Below are 25,000 nucleotides of genomic sequence, written 5' to 3'. Positions count from 1 at the left end.
CTGCTCCGCCCGGTCAGGGGTGCGACAGAAAAGACTGAAAGAAAGGAGGATGTATCTCCAGGTGAGGGCGGGGCGTCCGCTACGATTGGTTTGGAAAGGAGGACTTCCTGAAGGAGATATAAACGAAAGGCTGAAGCTGCAGGGCAGCGATTTCTCCTATTTATACGATTGTGAGCAACGTTTCTGGTTTATTGTGGCACTGAGGGAAGGAACGCGCGGTGCTTTTATTGTGACAAACCGGAAGCCGTGTGCGTCGGGATGGTCTGTCCAACCGAGCGGTTCGAGGGAAAGAAGAGAACCGAATCTCTGTCCTCTCCGCCGCGACAGTTTCCGGTTTTTCACAATAAAAGCTCTGCATGTACCTTCCCTCAGTATCACAATAAATCAGCACAGAAAAGTTGCTTACACTATATATATATATACATATACTTATACATCCTCCATAGCTTTAAAGCCTTTTAAAATCCATGTTTTGCATCAATCATGAATGTATTTCATCGCTGCATGCCTGAATTTGAGAATTTAAATCTATACGCCTGTTACCCAAAGTTATCTTTGTAATGGAAGCTGATTTCTCACAGCTAAAAAAAAATAAATGTTGACTTTGACCGAGCAAAAAAAAACCCCACAGAAGTTACAGGAATAAAAAACTAACGAGTAAATAATAACATGCTGGGTAAAGTTTAATTAAAGTTACGAGGGCTGATTGTAGGCGGCTCCTGACACCTATTTATTCTGTATTTACATTCTTTACTGTGCAGACTTTATTAAACTGCTGTATTGTGAAATGTATCAGAAGCAAAGCGGCTTAGGGCGCCCCCTGCTGGCGAACAGCGGTAAACATCCACTCTGCCAAAAAGCCAGAGAGGCGCTATAGCTCGGACAATAGCTTCTACACATTCACAGTTTTATTGCCAACAGTCATACAGAATAAAGATAAAGTCAGACAACCGAAAGATTGAATCTGTAAACATCATTTGGACTTGAGTCTGTTTTTATTTTTATATCTGTTCCAAAATAGTGACTTTGTGAACGAGTCCCTCTGACAAAGATTAAATATTTAGAATCTGGAAATGATACATTTATAATATATAATAGAGCGGGAGGGAGGGAGAAATAGAAACAGAGAGCGCGGAAACGGAAGTGTCAAGCAGCAACACGCAGCAGGGCGAACGCACGGCCGAGCGAACAGGCATGCCCCATCGAAGATCAGCTAGAAAGAAACAAAAACACCATTTGTACAAACAAAAGGCACATTTCCAGCAACAGAACCCCCAAATGAAGCCGTGTCCGGTTCGTGTCCCAGAATTCATTTCTTTATGCCACACAGCAAATTCTGACGGATTCACAGATGCAGTTTTTGCTTTTTCCAGGGTGATTATACAGAAATCAAATCGAATCCCAAATTATTTTGCACATAGAGTGCTTGTAAAAAAATGTAATTCCTTCTCTCAAGATGATAGGTGTCAAAAGATTCTATAAGGTAAATGTTAAAGCTGTATTTTACTGCAAAAAAAGACTGAAATCATAGTCTGTGCCCTTTTCTTCTCATCTCTTTCTTGTATTTTTCTTGGGACACAATAAATGGAGGAAAGTCTTTAACTGAATAGACAGTAAATAAATAGTCATTGGGAGCTTCAATGGTCCAGATCCGTGCTGAGATGTGTTCGTGTACTCGTATACTCCCTCCTTGCAGCACAATACAGGCACGTTATATTACATTGCATCGGTCTTGTCAAACTTATTGAACACATGCTGATTTTGGTTCAGTGCACGTCACACACACAACGCTCCGTTCGTTTGGCTTCCGCTGACGGAAGGAGAGCATCTTAAAAGACTGTTGCCGTTTCTGTGTTCCCAAAATGTCGATTCTCATTCTGCGAAAAAAAACAACAAAGAAAACTATTCGTATAACCGCAATAAATATTTGTTCTTCAAAATACTCTCAGCATTATTAAGCATTAATGGCTGAAACACTCAGCTTCTGCTGCAGGTGTGGAAAGGATCGACGCGATGTGGCGACATCTATTGGCGACAGAGTGGTACTGGCATCAGATCGACGCCATCCAGTGGTGGTGGACGCATACAAAAACAATGTGTCGCCTCGGAACTCAACTATCAGATCAGTAAAAACATCGAAACACATCCCAACGTTCCTGACCTTCCGATTGTGCTCTTGGTTTGTGAACGCTCCGATGGTCATAACTAAAAAAAGAAAAGCTGAAAATGTTCCCCCAGAATGAGGAAACCGGCACGGCACGACTACAGCCCCAGAACGAACCGCCGACTAAACACCGAGAAGAGTCCGGAGAAACCAGATCAGAACTAATCACCGGCCGAAGAGCAGAACCGAACAAAGAACAGCTGATTTTAAATCATGCAACTGCAGTGACACGAGAAAAACGGTTTGTGTGTGAAGCCACCGACAGCACGATGAAGGACGGCAGCATCCGACGTGTGAAGCAAAGCGTCCAGCTCATCCCCCGTGACCCGCGGCGCCACCACGCCGCCGGCGGGGTTAAAGGACAAGCGATTCATCATGAACGCTGCTCCCGTTTCTCCGCCGCCGACGGTTCCCGTAGAAACGCGGTTGTGCTTGACAGAAAAAACGAGAACTTCAGGCTTTTATTCTGAAAGGCTCTCGGTAACGCCTCTTTGAGGTTCGATTTGCGCTTCAGCTAAACTACGAGAACTGTCGTCTCCTTCATCGCTTCAAACACCAAATGAACAGATTACGTCCGAACGCATTCCAGTCGTCACAACAAAAATCACAACGGTTCTATAAATGACGTTCCGCGTCTCCCGGCGTCTCCCGGGAACGCCGGCGGCCTTCCGCTCGCTTTGACCTCAAAGTACCAGGAGCTTGGTGGTCACTGGTTCCGTCCAACCGGCTGCAGGAGACACAGTTCGCTCCCGGCTGACACGATTGGCAGACTGTTGTCACGGTGATGGCCAATAAGATGGCTTATGCTGTCAAAGATGTGATCCCTTGTCCGTACCTTCGAACAGAAAAGCTTCATTTAAGGATCTGACGCCGCCCTCTGACATCATCGGTTAGCCCCGCCTTACCGTGCCTTTGGGATCCACCAGCAGCAGGTGTTTGGCGAGTCCGCCGTGCACCCCCGACAGGACGTAGGACCCCGGGTTGGTGGTGCTCTTGCGGACCAGGAAGTCGCCGTCGTCCTTCAGCAGCTCCTCGGCGTCGCGGCGGCTCATGATTCCGTGGTACCACGTCTGGCCCTCGAGCTCCTCCTGCGCTCTGGAGGCCAGCGAGCGCACCAGGAGGGGGCTGGCGTTGTCCACGGACGCGGCCCTCTGGAGGCCGTAAGCCTGGGACTGGGACGGCAGCTGGGACTGGGACTGAATGGCGTCCTCGAAAGGCTCTGGCGTGAGCGAAGGCAGGAAGGAGAAACGCCTTCGTCACCGCCGTCCCCCAAAGACGTCCACGCCGGTTCCGCTAACGGCTAACCCATAAAACCAGCTGCTGCGTCCTTCTACCGATATCGTCCCCGTCTCTCCTCTGGACATGTCCAACCCATCGACGTCTGTCCTCTCTGACCTTGTCTCCCAAACGTCTAGTAATCTACCGGGTCAGAACACGGAGACCGTTAGCTCGAGTAACAGGACGCGGCTAGCACGCCGTTATGCGTGTGGCAGAGCCGATTGTCTTCACACTGATTCGCTGTAATGAGAACGTCCCTGAGGAACGCCATGCAGCCACGTCACACGCCCACCGGAACACGCCCACCAGAACACGCCCACCGGAACGCGACCACCGGAACGCGACCACCGGAACACGCCCACCGGACCGCGCCCACCGGAACACGACCACCGGAACACGGCCACCGGAACGCGCCCACCGGAACACGCCCACCGGAACACGCCCACCGGAACACGACCACCGGAAAGCGACCACCGGAACGCGCCCACCGGAACGCGACCACCGGAACGCGCCGGCCGACACTCACTCATGTCGAACAGGTCCTTCTGTGCGTCCTTCTCTTTGGCTGCGGCCACCATGCCCTTCGTCACGCTCTCCGCCTCGGCCTGCAGGGCGGCGAGGACCTGGGCGTCGATCTGCTGGGTGTTGACGTACGCGGGCACCTCCCCGGCCTTCGGGGGCGGGCCCTTGCTCTCCGGCAGGCTGCTGATGTCCAAGGATCCTGCGGCAGAGAGGCGGTCACTGCGTGGAACGCGCCTCGCGGGTTCTGGTCATGTGACGCGTGACGCCTCTCACCCTGCTGCATGAAGGCCGCTTTGCGCTCGTCGCCCCAGTGGCGTTCCTGGTAATACGTCTGATCCGCCGACGCCGGCCCCGCCTGGAGACACGGAGCTCAGATCACTGACGGAATGAAAACGGTTCTGGTCAAGGTTCACGCTAATCCAGCGCTACCTGGCAGCCGTCAGGCGCTGGATTCTGATTGGCCAGCCACGTGTTGGTGAGGCCTCCAGGGGGCGGCATCTTGCCGGGGATGTTGTTGTAGTAAGGATGCTCTGTCGGCTCCTCCTCTTCCTCCGGCCAGGGTAACTCCTCCATGTTTATCACCCTGAGGGAATGTGTTTCGGGTCTGAACAGATGATCTTCCAGAATAACTCGTAATCCAGATCTAATCCTCGACCCGGAACGCCTGGAAGCCTCGCCGACTGCCCGCTGCTTTCTCCTCGGATCGTTGTCGGTTCGTTTCCTGTCTGTTATTTTCCTCTCGTCTGTTTTCTCTGTTTAGTCTTCATCCCCTCCTCCACCGCGGTAATCTGATTACTTTAACCCCTCTCGTTCTGCTCACCTGTCGTGGGTGGAGGACAGTTTGCTGGCGGGACACTGCAGGTACTGCTGGAAGCGGAGGTCGAAGGCCTGGCCGATGGTGCCGATGACGTCCTGGGCCAGCCCATCAGAACACTCCAGGATGTGACACGCTGGGGGGGGCGGGGAGAAAGCATTAAACGGGATAAAACACGCCGCAGCGTTCCATGGACGGGCTGCGGGACACCGAAGGACGCCCACCTCGCCTGTTAACGGGGTCCTTTGCTACGTAGGCAACATAATCCGTCGTGTCCTGAAAAGAAAAAAGAAAAAAGAGCCGCTTTAAAACACGATTTAGTTTAAAATCCAGCGAGAGGAAGGAGCGCTTTAAATGATTTCGCACGGCGGTGGCGTGCGACTTACGGGGTCTCCGCCTGACGCGAAGGAAATGGACTGCATGTGATGGTTGGCTATGATCTGTCGAGAGCCACATTTCACAGGAGTCAGTGAACGCCTCTTACCTCCAGAAACACAGACGCTGTTCATTTCATGCACTCTGGTGGAGCGTCCGCTCTGACCTGTTTGCCGTCGGGGGCCATCAGGTTGAGGCTGCTGGTGGAGATGTTCAGGTTGATGGACATCCCAGCAAACTGCAGGTTGCTCTTCCCCAGGATGCTGGACAGAGCTTTGGACGGTGGCTGGGAGGGACACAGGACAAGCTCCTGATGATGAAAGGCAAAACGCTAAAGGCCGCTGCTTAGCTTAGCTTAGACTGGAAACAGAAGGGAAGCGAGCCCCGTCCAAGTCTGATAAGCCCCGCCTCCCAGCACCTCAGAGTTCACCTGTAGATGCGTTCTAACCCAGACATGAGATATAATGAACTGATTGTGGACAGTTAGCGGCTCTGGAGAGCTAGCCAGGTGAGATCTTTCCCATGTTCTCCATGCTAGGCTATGCTAACTAGCAGCAGCATTTATCTGACAATAATAGAGACGCTATCTGCTGCGGGCTTGAGATGATGAAGACAGCGGTGAGTTTGATGAAGAGGCCTCGGAGCAGCATCGGTGCAGGTTCATATGCAGAGTCTGGTTTGCTGTTACGTTCTCTTCTCTGACATTTGACCAAGCCGGAAAGAGTAACGCTTCATTTCTCTCTCACACGCACACGCACACACACACACACACACACGCACACGCACACACACACACACACACACACACGCACACGCACACGCACACGCACACACACACACACACACAACCCCGGTCTCCTGATCACAGATATTATGCACTACATGAGTCATTTAGCAGTGTGCCCGGTGTGCAATGCATCGTGGGCCGGCGCTACGCCCACACACATACAGTCTCATACCTCCTCTTCTCTGTTCTCTCTCTCTCTCTCTCTCTCTCTCTCTCATCATGTCTTCCTCTCACTACCCTCATTTTCTCAATGTCCCGCTTTCATTCTCAACTAGGATCCGGATCCGTTTGGGCTTGAAAACTCAGAGTTGTGTCTCAAACATGATGATTTTGTTGTTTTGTGGAGGACCGACGCGGGTCCGGTCTGGCGCTAATGAACGTAGCCTCCGTAATCATCGCTCCATCTCTCTCTGTCCACGCTTTACCTTTCTCTTCCGTAGAGCTCCTTTGGTTCCTGGAACAGCCTCACACACCAGGCTGATGGCTTCCCTGGAGGGGGGGGTCACAGTTAGCCTCAGAAGATCTGAGTAATGCTCACAGCTAGCAGCTAGCTAATTATCTAGTTTAATTGAACTTTTGAAGATGTTTGCTCCTTTTTTCCTCACATGTAGAATTCAAACATACGTATCTAAAAGAAAAACAACTTTATTGACAGAACTCTTCGCCCCACAGGTTGTTTAGACATTAAATTAATTCACTTTGGCCACAGGAGACAGTCAATGTTCAATAAGCAGTGTAAAGTGTTTCATAAAGCGCCATAGGGAATGTGTCCGAGGCTATTAGCGGGAGAGAGACATGCTGTTGTGTGGATTCTCCAGCTAGCGTTAGCCTGAACTCTCTCCAGGAAGTCAAGCGTTAAACGGAACGCGGCACACGATCCGATTCGCCGACGGCGCTTCGCTGCACATAGGTCAGAGATTTCCGGGGTAAACGTGGAGCTGCAGGAGAGGTTGTTTTTTACTGTCACCTGTTTTTATGATTTTAGTTGCTTTATAAAATTTTAGTTAATAGACATTAAGTTTTACTGTTACTTGAAATTGTTTTAGTTGATATAGTTTTTATTTATGTGGTTATTTTATATCTGTATTTTTATTAATTTTATTTCAAAAAGGAATATATATTTTGGGGCCATGGAATTTCTGTCCAGGGACAACAGATGAAAAATAGCCTTTTGGCTAATTCTGGCACATTGACAGAAATGTTTATTAATGTGCGCTGTCCCTGTTAAATAAACGAATCATTCATTCATTCATTCAAGCAAGCAGGCTACGCTAAAGAGGAAAGCTAACGTCTCTATGACGTACCTTGTGATTTGTGATCTTGTGGTGAAATCTAGTGACCTCATCGATCGAAGGACTTCAATGCAGCCCAGATACTGGAAAGAAAACACACAACATCACGTCAAGAGATTTCATAAGTTCAGCTTCACCAAACCGAACCCGCATGAACAGAAGCAGCTTCAGCTTCATCTTCTCCACCTGTAGTTAGCACACAGTGCTAACGCGCTAGCTCCGTCATCTTATAACTTATCCTTTGCTTTGGTGTTTTGGGAATACTGTATACCAACGTATAGGTGACACTACGACCATATATGGAAACAAACCATATCGCACTAGGGCTCCGCCCACTTTGCACATGGGTTAGGGTCACAGCAATGAGGACGTTACGTTAAATGTAAAAACCTCCAGACGAATATTAAAGGCACAACTTTCTTTCTGACATTTTAATGTGGTTTATTTTTGGAGATTATGAAGCCAAAGCCAAAAATACATCAAACCGATCTCAAAGTGCTGTGGGCGGAGTCTGAGCATGACGCCATCTTTCTGCTCCACTGGGAGATGAACAAGTCTGAGGTCCACACAGGAAAACCGAACTTTAAAAAGAGGCCGCCCAAATGAGAGATACCCACTGTGGGACAGGAAGTGACCGCCATCCAGCCGTCCCGCTGCGAGCGCCACGCCGCTGGGGTGAACGGCCTGCGTCCCTCCAGACTGATGCTGCGTGATGTGGCCGCTTCGGGGGGGGGGGGGGGGCTCTCAGAAGCATCAACTGCTGTCCTAAATGCAGCTCATAGCCCCTCCCACTCCCACTGTCTGAGAGCAGGACGTTGTGTTCATCCGCCACCACAGATAAACGTCTGTTTAATGCGTTCCATAAATACGAGACAACGCACGCTTTGCCACCGTGTCACGGGTTCATGCCCCCCCCCAGAGCGCAGCGTCGGCGCTCCTCGTGCCCGTGACTCATGCGCGGCCCTCGCCGTCCGGAGCCAACGACCAGTTGTGCCCCTTTAACGGTTGAACATGCGTCCGTTTCCCATTCCACCATTTCACTCAGCAGATAAAACAGCTCGACAGAGATGCGTGATGTACAGGAAACGCCACGTCGCCATGGTTACGAAGCATAACACTGCGGCTCCACGCAGACAGAAAGAACGTTTGCCGCAGATAATTGCTGATTGTTCTCTGTAACGGAACATTCTGTAGCGTCCAACCTACAGACGCCCACCAAGGGCACCGATGAAACGCCATCATGTCTCCTTCGAGCCCCCCCCCCCCCCCCCGCCCCCCCTTACAGCAGCTCAGCTCAGACACATATAAACATGAGACGGAGATCACAAACCTTCACAACGTACGTCACTCCATGGCCGGAGATCTTCTCGCTCGAGTGCAGCCATCCTCTGGAGGGTTTGTTCACCGGGGCCCCCCCTCCGCCATGGCTCCAGTCCACCCTGCCGGGCTGGGGGTCGTCCAGTCTGCTCTTCTTGCTCATGCTGGCGGCCGGCTCCAACTGCGAGGCCAGGCCGCACAGCGAGCCGCCCACGCCGGGGGCTGCCGTCGCCGAGCAGGGGCTCGGGCTGCCGCCTGAACCCCCCCCCCCGCCCGCCGAGGGCGGACCCTTGATGCCGAGCAAGCTGCCCGAGCTGCTGAATTTCAGGCCGGACACCTTGTTCATGAGGCTACAGAGGGCGGTGCCTCCATCTTCCAGGTGGTCGGCGCCGTGGCTGCTGGAGGCGGAGGAAGACTGGACCTCGGTCGGGGGCGTGTAAGACGTTTCGGCTGCGGGCTGGGGGGCAGCCGAGACCTTGGGGTTCATGGACAGGCCGTGGAGAAGCTCATCGACGGACGTCACTGACTCATTCCTGAAGCGGTTGTACTTGGTGCGGTGAAGCATGCCCTTCCTCTTTCACAGACGAGGCTGAGCTCTGCCGATTAACCTCTCCTGCAACATAGCGGCGGCGGCGGCGGCGCAGGCAGCGGACGCCGTTCAGCGATCACAGGCCAGCTGACTGTAATCGTCTCTGTTGAGGTTGTTTTTGAGCGCCGATCTCCTCTCAATGAAATCCAGAGCTGCAGTCCAATCCGTCGGAGACGAAGGTAGAGGCTCGAGCCATGACAACCCGGCGCCGAGGCGGAGGATGGAGGGAATCGGGTCGCCGAGGAGCTGCCAGGGTTCTGGAGAAGCTGCTGCTGGTGAGGATGAGGATGAGGATGGTTTCTCGCTATAAAAAAATCCAGAAAGTAAAAGAGCAGAGGAAACTGACAATCACGGATGCTGCGAAGGAAGAGAGAATCCTCTGCTGCCAGCCGGCTCAGAGCAGAAGCATGACTCACTGATCTGAGAGAACCTTCTCAACAAAAGGCTTGCTGAACACTGTAAATCACTTCCTGTCGGAGGGAGAGAAAAACCTCCCACTTACGGCACACCAGAGCCAATCAATTTTAAAATCCCACTGTGATATAAAATCTCTATGATTCCTCGTATTTGTTTTTCTGCGAGAGCGAAACCAGATTCATCAACTTGATCACCTTAATCACGCATAAAAATGAGCTCGGGTTCCCTTTTATTTCAACCAAATAGTTAAAAACACGACAAAAAAGGTGACGCATACAATAAACTAATGATTTTGATAAATAAAGTAAATAATAAGGTAATGAAAACTAGCATCCATTTAATTAGCAGCTATGATTTTCTGCATCTTGATTTAAGGCTCAATCAATCGCTCGAGTGCAGCCATAAATAAAATAAAATAAAAAAATGTCATGATGTCGGAACGTCTATAAATGAACGCAGAATAATATCAGCAGGACTGGAAACATGCAGCATCATTAATAAGTCGTCTAGTTCATTTATAGCAGCTGCGCAGACGTCCCTCCTGGCCCTAAACGGCTGATCAATACCTTTAAAGTCTATTTTTAATCTGCCCCTGAATGGATAAAGAAATCAATTTGATCATAACATTGATTTGTGAACATTCATCTAACGAGCAGCTCCAACTCTCCGTTAATAGTCATCAACAAAGGGATGAAACGGCTCAACTCTAGAAGCACGAACCAGCTGAAACAGGACATGAAGAAAATGATATGAACGACAGAAGAGCCAACGAAACCAGAATCAGAACCGAAAAAAGCCCAGGAGTGTCCTCAAACGCAGCAGCAGGGAAGCATCCATTCATGCAAAATGTCCTCGGGAGCATCTACAAAGTGGAAAGACCGACGCTCATTCATAAGCAGCTTCCGCTCGCACTCTGCGGCTGGTTTCGCACTGCAGTCCCTCCCAGCATCTTTCCTGCCTGGCAAATATAGAAGAGGGGGAAAAAAAACGGCACGTCTGCCTTATCACCTCAGAAAAAAAGGACAAAGGGGGGGGGGGGGTGGCAGACCCTCACAAATCAAAGGAGGTAAGAAGACGAGGGAGGAAAACGTCGTCTTTTATGTGAATGGAATCGCATACCGATGTTTCTGTGAATGGAAGCAAGGCCCTTCTGCCTCTGCAAGGCAATCCCCCTCGGGACGGCGTGGTCTCGTCCAATGAGCAGCCGGCTGGATGACTCATTCAGGGGAGGCTTGCAGGATAGTGGAAGAAACCATTTTAGGAGGCGGGTGCACGGTCGCTCCTCTCGAGGCTGCCTTCTAAAAACGGCACACACGACATCACATGTGACATGTTTTCATCATTTATTTAGATCGCTCTCTTAACACAAAAAGAAAAAGGGCAAACATGCAAACAAGATACTCCAAATTAAGAAATGCCACCCCCATGATTTGACAGTTGGCGCCTCCACATTTAATTCCTACTTTATTGCTGATATTTTTGGTGTCCGACAGGAGAAACGCATTAAACGTTGCTGAAGGATTTTATTCACACCTCTTTAGTCCCTTTAGTCCTTTTCACAACTGACATCATCAGCTGATCATTATGAAGCCCACCGGTCAGAAAGTGCTTGTGAACCGACTTTATAATTTATATTTTTGTTAACCAACAACATTAATATAATAATAAAAAGCGCAAGCAAATAATTTGAATTTGTCATTTTTAGGTTAGAAGATAGAAATAAATCCAATATTATATGACACTTGTTTTGTGTAAACATAAAACCATCACTAACAGTTGCTCAGCAGGTGGAGGTGTTGGCCCCGCCTCCTCTAAGGGCCAGGGCGGAGCTTCCTGTATGACCGGGGTACACCTGTGTAATAATCAACACGGTGGCATAGTTGGGGGGGTAAAATGGCCCTGGTTTCGAGTCCCCCTGATACCAGAGACCAACCCGGACCCCCCCCATCAGAGAAGGGAAAAGTCATGTGGCCCTCACAGGAAGAAAGTTTGGGGGGCCCCTGGGCTAAGCTAACGCAGGCTAAGCTAAGTCGTTTACAAAACGCGGCAACAAGCTAACCGTATTACAATCACTTCACTAAAATCCTTTCTGAGAGATTTTAACTCGATACAGCAGTATCTCGTGTGTAGTTCTGTGTGTGTATTTATACTGCTATACGTAGTATCTTTGCATAAACAAAGCAGGCGCTTCATTAATGAGAAGAAAATCAGTAAATAACGTGACGAAAGTAGTCCCAGTACATCTGACGTCACCTACCATTTACGTCATCAAGTAATTTGTATAAACAACATGACTAAAGAAGACCGAAAACGGTAAATCGCCCTTTAAAGGTGTCCTCACCTGTCGGAGATCAGCGCTGGAGGCTCGCGCCACATTTCCTCTTTAAAACTACAAAACTCAAAGCTGGAGTTCCATCATTTGGTCGAAGGAGGGCGCTGCAGCTTCATTTCTTATTCTTTTTATTTAACTTTTATTAGTTATTCCTTGTCTTATTAATCATTCTCAGTATTTGATATTTGAGCTACGATTAAAAATAAATTCCTCTCAAAGTCTCAAAAAATATGGCAGTGAAGCACACGCTGACCCCCCCCACACACACACAAACACACACACACCCCACCAGTTTACACAATGACCAACGATCCGATTCAAACAGGGACCGCATTCATCTCTAAAGTGGCACAAACAAAACAACACAAAGGCAAAAATGTCGTCAGAGGTTTTATGAAAAGACAAACCAACGGGTTCTCGTTCAAACGGCGCTTTGTGATGTATTCATGCATAAACCGAAGCCCCTCCCACCCACGAAACGCCTCAGAGGTCTCAGCTCTGCTTAGAAGGATGTGAAAGCAAACCCGAAACATTTGTGAAATAAATTAAACCAGATCTAGAACCTTCACATCGCGAACACGGATCAGTTTTATCGCTCTGCTGTCGGGATGTTCGTCTCGTCAGCAAAAAATACAAACATCGCTTTGGGAAGACGTCCCAACGCCAGGTGAGCCCCCGCAGGAGGAGGCGGATTCTCCACTCCCCCCCCCGGCCCACCAGACCCCGGTGAGGCGCAGGATCGGACCCGGATCTCCGTCTGTTCATAAAGAGCTTCAGTGCCAACGGCGTGTCCACCCGGACCGAGGACCACGACCAGACTCAGGTGACACGGGGGCCGCCACGCCCCCGCAGGGCTCAGTGGCCGTCGCAGCTTTCCTTTGGGAGGGGGGGGGGGGGGCAAAGAACAAAGTGTTGTTGACAACAGTAGAAAACTCTTGGGCGTATTATTAGATCAAAGAACTCACATATAGAATCAGAAGCCGTCTCAGACGGTCGGTATTATTTACAAGAGGAAGGAATGTTTGATTGTATTTTTCACTTCCATTCAAATCTGCCGGACCTAAACTCGATCCACTCGCAGCAACACGTTCCAACATGAGGAACAGAACATCTTCTAGATTAACGACGGTCCATCATGTGGAACAGAACATCTTCTAGATTAACGACGGTCCATCATGTGGAACAGAACATCTTCTAGATTAACGACGGTCCATCATGTGGAACAGAACATCTTCTAGATTTGGTCCGGGCAAACGGGAGTAAAGGTAAACGAAATAAAAGACATCAAAGCCAGGCAGAATAGTCGCGCTGATTTCTGGCGCCGCCCCCTCGTCCGCGAGCCAATCAGCTGACTCCCCTCTCGGAGACCTACCCAGACCTTCGCCCATCTCTTCAGCAGCTGCTCGTGTTCGGAGAGGGCGTTCCTCCACTGGTTCAAGTCCCTGGACGGGACGTTCTCATCTGTCAAACAACGACATCACCGCTAATGAGCCCGGCGACCTCCTCCCTAACAACCGACCCGCGCCACGCCGGACCTCCTCCTGGTCCCGGGTACCTCCGATAGTGAGCTGGAGGTCCACCTCCGCCACGGCGCTCCCGGCGCCGGCCTCGGCGAGGCAGTGGTAACGGGCGTCCTTGCTGAGCGGCCCCTCCCGGATCCAGCTGCTCACCAGCACCTCCTCCCCCCCCAGCGGCTGGCGGTGCTCCATGGCGGGGGTGTCCAGGCTGTTCCCGTTGATGAGCCAGTGAACGTGGACGTCTCTGGGACCTGAGGGACAGAATGTCTTGATGTTTGGACCCGGATCAGCGGCGGCGGCGGCGACGACGTTCCGGGTGAAGCAGGAATACTTGCCTTGCCGAGCCGCCGGCAGCGATCGGGCCTCCGGAGCGCCGGACGCATGCAGCGGACGTTTGCATGCACAACAGCTGATCTCAGGTCTGCTGCTCACTGCAGCCCCCACAAGCAGACGGATCCGCCCCCAACATTCTCCCGTCTAAAGCATCCGAGCCTTCATCCGCACGTCGGTGGAAAACTCAAATCAAGAAACAAACCAGCGTTGAAAACGTCCCGCAGGATTTATTTAGCCTCCCGGCGAACAGCGAGTCCCCAAAATGTCCATTCGGGTTTTATACACCTGTCTCCATACGTACAAACATATTTACATTTGTTCACAGGCACAAAGCTTCCAGACGGACACGCGAAACATCTGGACCGGAACGACGCAAGACATCTGGACCGGAACGACGAGAGACATCTGGACCAGAACGACGCGAGACATCTGGACCGTAACGACGGGAGACATCTGGACCGTAACGACGAGAGACATCTGGACCGTAATGACGAGAGACATCTGGACCGTAACGACGAGAGACATCTGGACCGTAACGACGAGAGACATCTGGACCGTAACGACGAGAGACATCTGGACCGTAACGATGAGAGACATCTGGACCGTAACGACGAGAGACATCTGGACCGTAACGACGAGAGACATCTGGACCGGGACGACGCGAGACATCTGGACGTCTGGGTGAACGTAAAGGACCCAGACGTCACCGTTACATGTACAGAAATGTCCCGTAATGAAAGGACGCATTCACCCGGTCTACGGGGGCCTGGAGACAAAGATCAGACCCCCCAGGCCAATCCTAGAGCAACGGGCTTGTTGCACGCACACACACACACACACAGTGAGCAGACATGCATGTAATGCAGCGTGGAGGGAGACCGGGGGGGGGGGGTCTGAGGTCACAGGCGCCACTCACCCAGCGCCAAGCAGAAGAGCAGGAAGGCCTCCTGGGCATGAACCCCCCAAGCCTGGTCCTTCAGCAGGGGGGGCAACAGCCTCACCGCCGCCCCCCGGGTCTCCAGGCTGGGGAACTTGTTGGAGGAGGAGGGGGGGGCAGAGAGGGGGCTACTTCCAGAGGAAGACAAGGAAGATGAAGGGTCGACAGGAGAGGAGGCTGCGAAGGAGGGAGTGATGGAGAAGATGAAGTGTGTGTGTGTGGGGGGGGGGGGGGGGCTAGAAACAAATCAATAATAAATAGGGGGGGGGGGGTCACAACCACAGAAGAAGAAGACTCTGAAAATGAACAGATTTAAAATGAACTTCAGATTGTTTCCAGGGATGGAAAAGAATAAAGAACGAGTGATGTCACACCCAGACATGGGGGGGTGGGGGGTGGGGGGTGGGGGGGGATAAACAGGACCCGGACCGTGGACGTCCACGCAGGACAGAACGCTTGGAACCCGCCGGCGGCTGCAACCCCTCCCTGAGAGACGACCGTGATGCGTTCAGGCCCCCCCCCACGCTGTGTGAGGGGGGGGCCTTTCTAAAGCCGTTCGCTAACATTTTTACCAATTTGGTAAACAGTGTTTCCAATTTGGAACTTTATGAAGTCGCTTTTGTCGCTGGCTCGAAGCTTCTCGAGACTTGAACCATCAACAGGTCCCGACTGATGCACGCGTCTTAATACACAGGAAGCCCTGTGACCTGTAACCGTGGGGCGCTGCAGCTAAAGCGGGACCCACAGCAGTCTCTGCCCCCCCCCTGCCCCCCCGCCCCCCGCTAGCAGAGCGGCTCGTCGGCGTCGGCGAACTGGATGGGCTGCGATTCACAGTCCACATCAAAGGGCTTCTGCTGGACGGACGGGTCGCCCCCGAAGCCGGGGCCGGGGACCTGCCCGTTGCTGCCCTCCGGCTCCGTCTCGTACCCGGTGTCCCGCAGCGCCCGGGCGTTCTGGGGGGCCCCGCCGCCGTTCTGGGTCGGCTGCTCCGTCACGCGGACTTTGTCGGTTGCCGTCGCCTCCATCAGTCCCGCCTCGCAGGCCCGGTACTCGGGCCGGCTGGGGCTCTTGTGGCTGCCCAGCAGGGCGGCCCGCAGCCGGAGGCACGGCGCCGGGAGGTACCGCATGTAGCAGTTGTACGACAGCGCCGCCAGGAAGAGGAGGAAGAACAGGAGGAAGAGGAGGAGGAGGGCGGTGCTACCGCCGTGCTGTAGATACTCAGCCGCTGGGTCGGGGGAGCTCGGTGAAAGAGGCTGCTTTGGGCGGAGCTTGATCGTACTGCTGGGGGGCGGGGTTAGCATCGAGTCCGTTAGGGGCGGGGCGGTGGACTGGACCGTGGCGGTGAAGCTGGGAGGGGCCAGGGCCGACGTTAGGGGGGCGGTGTTTCTCTTACCGATGTTTTCGGCTGCCTCCCGGCTGCCGAGGGTGGTGGGGGCCAGACGGCCGGCCTGCTGCGGGGGTCTGGGTGGGGGGTCCAAGGTCAGGACGTACGCAGCCAGGAGGCGGCTGAAGTTCTTGCCGGCGGCGGGGGCCCATTCCACGGCCCAGCACTCGTAGTGGCCCTGGTCCTCCGGGGCCACGCTGTAAATGAGGAGGCCGCTCTCCCCCAGCAGGTGGAAGCGGGACGCCTCGGTGAGAACCGAGCCGTTGGACCTCCACACCACCTGGGCCAGGTTGGAGGGGGGCAGGCACGGCAGCTCAGCGGAGCCCCCAGGCTGGACCGTCACGCTTCGGGGGTCCCTCAGGGTCCGGGCCGACGCTGAGAGGCGAGACGGAGGGAATAATGAGCTCCGGGCTCGGCGGGTCGGCGCCGGACGAGTCGGCCGCTGCCTACCTGACGGGCACTTGTCGGCGTCACCGTTCAGGTTCTGAATCAACCTCCTGAAAAAGCAGACACGGATCATCAGTCTGAGGGGGGCAGCGACCCAGTCCAGCCCGATGGTGGCGCCGTCGGTGGGGGGGGGGCTCACCTGTGCCGTTGGCTGGGAACATCAAAGGTGTTAACGCAGGCGGCGTTCTGAGGGTCCCAGGCGCAGTACGGGTCCCGGGCCAGGATGCAGTCCACGCAGGACAGATAGCGGACACAGAAGGCCGTCGGGGACTGGACCACCCCGGAGTCAGAACCGGCATACAGGGACCGGGTCTGGGGGGGACAGGGTCATTAAAACAAAGCCAGAGGGACACGAGAGAGACAAACGATGACACGCAGCGTTTGCGTCGGTTGGACTCCAGACGGAACCGGCCCCCCGACGGTACGCGGCGCCACCCAGGACTCCGCCCCTCTACCTCGGAGGACAGCAGCAGGTTCTTGATGGACTCGGACTCCTTGAGGAGCTGGATCTCCTCCACGATGTGCACGTCTCCTCCAACCACCACCGACTTGTGAAGGAGCCCCTTGTCTGAGGGCAAGTAGGGCAACAAGAACAACCCAAATGAGGGCGGACCCGTCCTCGGGGGGGCGTCCCGAACCCACGCCGTTCTCAACGCACGCCGGTTTCCCTTGCCTGTTCCGGTGAAGATGACATCGTAGACGTTCCTATCCAGAGCCCGGACCCGCTCCACCACGATCTGGGTGTAGTTGACGTCTTTGGTGATGAGGCGGGGCCCGCCGCCGATGGGCAGGACGGGGTCCTCCAGGAGGGGGTGGTCCTTCACAAACTGGAGCGTCTTGTCCGGCAGGTGGAGCGAGCTGCTGATGTTCTGCTGTCGCATCAGATTGTTGATACACTGAAGGAGGGAGGAGGAGGACCAGCGTGAGCGCGGCGCCGTGGATGAAGAGTCGCATCATCATCATCATCGTCATCAGGCTCTTACCGCTCCGGGACGCGGCGACGGGGTGACGCCGTTGTAGCGGACCCACTTGGTGTGGGACTGCTCCACCGTGGCCTTCTGCATGTACTTTCCTCCGGCGAAGACATGCGCCACCGCCGTCATGTTGTAAGCGCACACCGCCGACAGGCCGACGTTACCCCTGAGCGAGGGAGGCGAGGGCGGAGTCAGGAAACGGCGTCACATCGCAACGCTCCGTCCGGCGGCCCAAACCGTCGAGCCACTGACCACTGGGAGGTGAAGACCCCGTAGACGACCGTGTCCCTCCGCGCCGCCCCCTTCAGGACGAAGACGTCGTGCACGACGTTGAAGACGAAGTTGAGCTCGGGCATGGAGCAGACCAGCTTGGCCTTCAGGAAGGACGTCCATTTCTTCTGCAGGGTGCGCTGTCCCCCGAGGTCCCCCTGTGGAGGACAGGGGGACGCTCGGCATTAGCGTGTGTGTGTGTGCGTGCGCGTGCGAGGGATGTCCCGATCACGTGATCGGATCACTGACCTTACAGACCCGGGCCACCCGGGGGATGAGCAGCTTCCCGAAGAACTCGTACTCCACCGACACCTCCGTGAAGAAGTAATAGATCTTGTCATCCTCACCGTCGACGCCGCCGGGCGCCTCCCCGATGACGTCGGCAAAAACGAAGCTGGGCTCTACGAGGGAGGAGTGAGGGGAGGAGAGGAGGTGAAGGTTGGGCGGCGGCATCACCGCGCGGTTCCAGAGCTCTCCCGGGCCGCCTCACCGTTGAGCCAGGATGTGGAGTACTCTGTCCTCAGGAGGGTCTGGGACGGGGAGTACCTGGACATGATCGGCTCGCTGCCCAGGAAGTTGTAAGACGTCCCGGAGTACAGCTCTCCGTCTGATGGGAAACAGGCAAGGAGAAAAAGGGACAGTCCGCCGCTTGCCTGCGCGTAAAAACATCTGGAGTTACGTCTTTGCTGCCGTCCAGCCGTCCGGCCGTCCTCCCCGTCCGGCCGTCCTCCACTCACCAACCATGACGCTGGTGAAGCTGTGGGAGGGGTCAAAGGAGCACTTCCCCCGGCCGTCTTCAGACTCACCGCCCAATGAGAAATCTGCGAGGTTCTGAGGGAGCAGGTGAGAAGCGTCAGTCAACGTTGCCGTGGCGACGGCCAGCGTGTGATCGTTTCTGACCTACCAGGTGTTTACACTGAGGCTGAAAGGCGTGCGTGCCGCAAACGTACAAGCGCTCGTGGTCGACGGGCTGGACGACCCGGATGTAGTTCAGGCAGTCCCTCTGGAAGGCGGGGCAACGCGCCGATTAGTGATTGTGACACACACACACACCCACGCGCACACACACACACACCTCTTTGGATTTCCCCTTGAGCGCACACATCGCCATGGCGTTTTCTGCGACCGTCCACTGAACCTGAAAACCGTTTCCAGATTAAATCAATAAAAAAAGGTTCTTTTTTCATAGCGTTTTGCCCCAGATCTCGTCTTTCAGGCGTCACCTTCTTATTCCTGACTCTGATGTTCGTCTTGCTGAGCTCAAAGATGGCCTCCCTCGCCCCCACATACAGAGCGTCCTCCTTCTCGCTCAGCAGCAGCGTGGAGTAGTTGGAGATCCCCGGCTCGGAAAACTCCACCAGATCTAAATCTGAGCAGGAGAAACGCTCCGTTTAGTGAAGCGTGTGTTTCGGCTTGGACGGCGCCGGTTCCCACGAGGCAGCTATTTCTGTAAATGGAGGAAGACAAACTGAACTTCCTGCTGAGAGGGAGGACAGGAAACAGGTGAGACGATCGTCTCAACCTTCCACCCCCGCGCCGCCGGAGGAACCGAAGCTCACGAGCAACGAGGAAGACGTCGGCCGCGGTTTCACTTTTAACCAGCAGAGCGCTTACCGGGAACAGACTTCTGAGAACCGGAGGTTGCGACCATATATGGACAAAATGAACGGCGTCTCCAGCCTCACCTTGGTGTCTCCAGGAGGTCCGAGGAACAGCGTGGGGTCCGTGGGTGGACACCTCCAGGAGCAGCCCCAGAAACACCCCCAGCACGCCGAACCACATGTTGGACTCGGATAACTTCGGGACGGTGAAGTTTCCCCTGCAGGGAACAAAAAGCAAAGCGATACTAAAACACGGCGACCAAATGTTTTCACAAGGATGTAGAACAGAGTTCATCACAGGCCGGCCAGGAAGCAGGCGGCAAAACATCACAGGCTGGCCAGGAAGCAGGCGGTAAAACAGCCGTAAAGTCCGGGGCGATGTGATAAAAGGTCAACAGGCTGCCGTTCATATACGCCTCAAATAAAAGATGATGTTTTCTGCTTTCTGTATCAAATTATTTTATCCTCTGGTTTTAAAGTTGCTCGTTTTAGGTCAGGAGAAAAGAGAGGGTGAAAAAAAGGGCTTTAAAGCTTTAGGAAAATATTAAATCTCTAAATCTGTTCTTAACCCCGCTTGTAAAACACGCTAATGTTGGCCAAATTTACTGCGACGCAAACCAACAGCGAGCACATTCTGCAGGCGGGGCTTCACGTCCTCCGTGCGCAGCGTGAAACCCGGACGGGCCCGTCCTGGCCCGCCTCTTTGGACAGATGGACGCCTGCGATACTGGAGATGCCTATCGGTGGACGCCGCTGCGGCAGGCGGGTCGGGTCGGGCCGGTCACGTGACTGAGAGGAGCAGGTTCTGCTGGTTGTCTCTGAAACCCCCGCAGCGCACCTTCAGAGGACAGGGGGGTCGGAGTGAGAGGTTATCGGATGTCCCGGGAGACGAGGACAAAGAGGAGAGAACCTCACGTGAGTCTCCGTGACGGCGACGTGGTTTCAGGGTGAAGAACGGCGTCCCGGAAGCCGGAAGAAACGATATTGATCACAGACAGACGATGTCGCACGCGATACAAAACAAATCAATCCTCATCAAACGTGTCTGACGACCACCCCGCCCCCACTGTGGCTCTGCCCCCCCCCCCCCCAGTTTGTAGGTCAGCAATCAGTTCCCCAGCAGCGGGCCAGCCGATCAATGGAGGCCAGCACAGCCCCGCTCAGAGGGGGGGAGTGGTTATTGATTACCACTGATGTGGTTTTAAATTAGAACGAATGACCCGGGGGGGGGGGGGCGGGGCCCTGCTCATACTGGGACCGCTGATTAGAGCCAAAGATGGAATTCCATCCCAGTTTCAGGCTGCGCCGTGGACTCCACTCTGCTGAAGAGGGGGTCAAATACACAAGGACCTATTGTGTACCGAAGATGACCCCCCCCCCCCCCCCACACACACACACACACACACACACACACACACACACTTCAACAATGAAGAGAGGGGCGTGGCTTCGTCGGCTGGGCCAACTCTGCCACAGTCTTTACATTCAGTTCTGAACCACGTGGTTTGGCATGGATGTAAGACCTGGATCCAGATCTGGATCCAGGTCCGGACGCATTCCGTAAAAAACAAACAAAACAAAAAAAGACCCCCCCCCCCCCATCTTACCCTGAACCCATTTAGGGCGAAGCTTAAAAAAGCTTCTAACAGCGCTGGAGCAGAGTTACAGTAGCAGAGGGGCAGCGACCCTGTGCTGCTGAGAGATTTAGAGGAGGGGCCACGCTGGCCTGGGACATTTAAGACGGTTACCATGCTGGGCCCTTTGTGTCCCCCTCTCAGCTCCTTTGGCTGGGACACCTGCTTGGGGCCTCGGGGTTCCCAGCGCCGGGCTGGAACCGGGCAAAGACGCTGGCAGGCGGCCCACTGAGGACAGGGGGCACGGTGGGAATCACGCCCCCCCCCCCCTCATCTGAACACCAGCAGTTTAACGAATTGGCAAGAATAATAAAAAGAAAAGAGAAGAAGAATCCAACACAAACAAATCACGACACACGCGCCGACCATTGAATTCCAATTAAAGACAGCCGCAGACTTTAGATTATAACTTTAACACAGCCACAACGGCTAACGCTAATGCTAGCATGTTCACATGCAACAGAACCCTGGTACTGGGCAGGATGACACACCGCCGGGCAGCTCCAATGTCGTTAGCAGATTACTGGGCTCGCCGCGACAGAGACCCGGGCACGCTCGGACGTATATGATAATGCCAGCTTTGGGTATCACGTCCCCCTCACAAAGCCGGCCCGGGACCGAGAGACCCCCCCCCCTTCAGAGTTGCATTTCCCCCACAGGGTGATGAGCAGTTTCTGACATTTCACACGTAGAAGGTCGAGGCTTTCCAGCCTCCTCAGCCAGGCTAAGCTACTGATACTCGCTGCAGCTGACATTTGAGGAGTAATCTGATTACACAGATTTAGCATTACAGCGTCAGTGTCGTCCTGAACTTGTCGTGCTAGCCGCGGCTGGTGTAGCATTTAGCCTCTAGCTTTGAGCGCAGATGGAGAACAGGCCACAGAGGGCTAAGTCCTGCATAGCTTCCCTTCGCCGCACCCGCTGTTGTTGTTTTTTTTCATTTTTGAAACTTGTAGTCTTCGGCCCCGCCCGGCGATGACTCGGGTCCTCGCACTCCTCGTGACCCACAAACACGCCGGGCTGTGCAGACTCGCTGGAGTTCCCCCTCGCAGGCAGGCAATTCCTCAAGAGATCCGGGTAGCTCAACACAACGGCTCCGCAGCTCTGGTTCCGGTCCAAGTCACGCGGAATCCAATGAAGACAGACATCAGCCTTCAGTTGGGAGGGACGTGCAAATCCGGCGTGACACCCGGTGAACAGCTGCAGCACATCCACCGACCAGCTGAGCTCGTTGGGAGGAAAGGTTCAGACCCGACATCCCTTCCTGTCAGATAATCACTTGAAATGGCGGCGATGACAACCGGGACGCCTGGGAAGAGGAGCGCTCGTGCGATGCTGGGATGCATAAAGAGCGGTTGTTGGGACCGGGCTCAGCTGGCGTGCCGGCCTAATGTGGCCACAGCAAAGGCAAACGAGGGGTCAGGTCCAGTAAAGGGTATATTTAGTCGGCCGATGGAAAGCTTCTTAAAAACAACACGCCCTCTCGCCGAGTCACATGGCTCCCGAAGATCTGACAAACTTCCCCATAAGCACGCGGAGCAGCGGAGTCGTGCTCGCCGTCTGCGTGCTGAGCGAGCCATGAAAACATAATCGCCGGGCGCCGCCTCCCTCCTTTTAATTAAAAGCAGAAAGGAACTTTACGACCGACATCTGCAGCAGCAAAAATAAAAGCCTTCCGACTCGAGTCTCATCTAGAAACGACACGCATCCGTCCCGTAAAAACCCAGGCGGGAACGGTCGGATGCAAAACGGGCCGAGCAGTCGGGCACGAGCGTCTGTCCACTATAAAGAGGATGCATCGCCTTCACAGAGTTTTAAAATGGAGCTCTCATTCCTAAAGTTCAGATACAGAGCTCTATTTACCTTTTAATACATCTTTAAAAACTGGGGGTCAAATAAAAGCTCCCGCCCCGGTCAACCAGAAGCCTTCTTCTGGATGCGGTCTCCTCCAGTCGGGCCTTGGGCGTGTGATGTGGGACTATTTTGGGAAGCTGCTAAAGCCCGGCTGAAGGCCTTGTGGTCCGTGTTGGTGAAGGGCTGTCTTACTGGTGGTTTTTTTTTTGAAGGCCAGGTGAAGTCCTGGGGAAGATTAGGAACAAACTGCAGTGGAACCAAAGATCCTAAATAGAAGTGATCACTTTGAACGACCGCGCCGTCGTCGGCTGCCGCTAGCCGTCGTTGGCTGGCGCTAGCGTGCCGGTTTCAGTTCTGAAGCTACCAGAACCGAAGGGTTCCTCCTTCAGCACTTCTCTCTCCCTGCAGGAACCACCACCGCCATCAGGTTGTCGATGCGTCACCAGGTTTTGTCGTCTTTTGTTTGGGTTCTAGGCATTTAGAGGCGTGGCCTTGGACAGGTTTCACCTTTACGCATGATTTGGGTGTGTCTAAGGAGGCACACCTGTGGAGTCTGTTGTTCTCTCCCGTCACGCTCTCAGGTAACGTCTTACTTCAATTGTCTGGGACAAGTTGTGGCGAACCGCTACTCAGCAGCGCCAGCGTCAGTCTGAGCACCAGGAGAACCGAGCACAGAACCGAGCACAGAACCGAGCACAGAACCAAGCACAGAACCAAGCACAGAACCGAGCACAGAACCAAGCACAGAACCGAGCACAGAACCGAGCACAGAACCGAGCACAGAACCAAGCACAGAACCGAGCACAGAACCGAGCACAGAACCAAGCACAGAACCAAGCACAGAACCGAGCACAGAACCAAGCACAGAACCGAGCACAGAACCGAGCCTGCCATTTCCTCCACTGCAAACTACCATTAGCCCAGAGTGATGCAGCCTTCAAGACAATGCTTGACTTTTACGAGTCTTCCTGAAATGTCATGTTATTTAAGGTAATGATGTGATTAGACGATCACAGTCCGGGGGGTCGAGAACTGCAGTCCATCAGCTATATAAACGGTATATTATATTATATTATATGACCCCGAGCAGCTTCTTCCACAGCAGAGGAGAAAAACGAGAATCACAGCGCAGAGAAAAGGAATCGGAGAGAGGATCAGGTGAGGAAGGCTTCAACCAGCGCAGCCGGGGGGGGACCAGATCAGAGCGACTCGCCCAGGTGTGGACATGCAGGGGAATAAAAAAGCAGCGAAGCCTGAGGTGTTGAAGAGGGGGGGGGGCATGCAGCAGTCGTGTTGAAACATGCGGACCAGGAGCAGCTCAGATGATCTGCACAGCGAGGAGGAGGAGGAGGAGGAAGAGGAGGAGGAGTAAAGTTTCTGACCTGTTGCTCCTTTACAAGATGAGACGCTCTTCCTTCCGGAGAGAATTATAAAATCCTCAAGCTAGGGAGGGGGGGGGGAGAAGACAGACACATCAGACGGGACAGTTTGGGGCGCGGGGTTAGTTCTTCAGCGGGTAAAACGACAGTTTAATAACGTTTGAAAACAGGAAGATGAACTAACGTCACCTCTTCACCCACGAGTCAGCAAGGCATTCTGGGTAGTGAGGCAACGATACACCCTGTAAGCCGGCGAGAACTCATGATGTCTGTCTGGAAGCTGGGCCCATGAACGGTGGCGGCCGAACGCTAACCGTTACACCCCCCCCCCCCCCAAGCGCCGACGGTGGCCGTGGGAGGGGCAGGCCTCCGTGTCGCCGCGCCAACCAGATGTTAATGCAATGAAAGCACTGCAAAGCTGTTGACCCACATCTGCTCCACGTGGGCCAACCCCCCCGAGATTAGCCTCTGATCTGCACATTTGAACCGAGTCGTACATTTCTCCGTGTAAATCTGCATCTTGCTTTCATTTGATCTTCACGGGACAGTCCAGACAATGAAAGCTAAAGAGCGTCGTCGTCACGGCGACAGTGCAGTTGTGCATCACTAATGAATCAAGACCAGAAGAAAGGAATATTCTGTCGGCAGAAACAGTCGTCTGTAAAGATTCTTTTTCTTCTCAGGACATGAAAACGAGGTTTCATGAGTCACAGGAAGGTAAAGTGGAAGCCCTCCAACCGTGGAGGGGGTGGGGGGGGGGTCCAGTCTGTTCCCTCAGACCTG

The 25,000-nt window shown here is 53.8% G+C and overlaps 3 protein-coding genes across 3 annotated transcripts in view; 1 reads left to right on the top strand and 2 right to left on the bottom strand.

The window, feature by feature from the left end:
- LOC137908706 (sphingosine 1-phosphate receptor 3) overlaps positions 1-38 on the top strand; it is a 1,137-nt gene extending 1,099 nt beyond the window's left edge. Inside the window, exon 1 of the mRNA XM_068753127.1 lies at positions 1-38. This exon is cut by the window's left edge and continues 1,099 nt beyond it. Within this exon, the coding sequence (XP_068609228.1) occupies positions 1-38 (38 nt within the window).
- A 2,832-nt stretch (positions 39-2,870) lies between these two features.
- On the bottom strand, positions 2,871-9,114 carry shc3 (SHC (Src homology 2 domain containing) transforming protein 3). Its single transcript, XM_068752803.1, has 12 exons — positions 8,563-9,114; positions 7,245-7,315; positions 6,366-6,429; positions 5,320-5,439; positions 5,165-5,218; positions 5,003-5,054; positions 4,785-4,914; positions 4,394-4,547; positions 4,238-4,319; positions 3,969-4,163; positions 3,070-3,383; positions 2,871-2,999 (listed from the first exon to the last, which is right to left on the bottom strand). The coding sequence occupies exons 1-12, from the start codon at positions 9,112-9,114 to the stop codon at positions 2,871-2,873; spliced, it is 1,917 nt and encodes a 638-aa protein (XP_068608904.1).
- Positions 9,115-12,264: 3,150 nt separating this feature from the next.
- Positions 12,265-21,915, bottom strand: sema4d (sema domain, immunoglobulin domain (Ig), transmembrane domain (TM) and short cytoplasmic domain, (semaphorin) 4D). The gene is made up of 19 exons (XM_068752508.1): positions 21,903-21,915; positions 19,435-19,568; positions 18,973-19,118; positions 18,825-18,887; positions 18,654-18,752; positions 18,487-18,580; positions 18,240-18,356; positions 17,999-18,150; positions 17,732-17,907; positions 17,489-17,645; positions 17,179-17,401; positions 16,961-17,073; positions 16,645-16,817; positions 16,509-16,555; positions 16,068-16,433; positions 14,654-14,851; positions 13,443-13,655; positions 13,260-13,348; positions 12,265-12,758 (listed from the first exon to the last, which is right to left on the bottom strand). The coding sequence occupies exons 2-19, from the start codon at positions 19,529-19,531 to the stop codon at positions 12,477-12,479; spliced, it is 2,805 nt and encodes a 934-aa protein (XP_068608609.1). The 5' UTR covers positions 19,532-19,568; positions 21,903-21,915; the 3' UTR covers positions 12,265-12,476.
- Positions 21,916-25,000: the final 3,085 nt, after the last annotated feature.

Source organism: Brachionichthys hirsutus, chromosome 19 (assembly GCF_040956055.1).
Source record: "Brachionichthys hirsutus isolate HB-005 chromosome 19, CSIRO-AGI_Bhir_v1, whole genome shotgun sequence".
Lineage (NCBI taxonomy): Eukaryota > Metazoa > Chordata > Actinopteri > Lophiiformes > Brachionichthyidae > Brachionichthys > Brachionichthys hirsutus.
The sequence above is the reverse complement of the archived record's forward strand: the minus strand, read 5'-3'. Positions and strand labels throughout refer to the sequence as shown.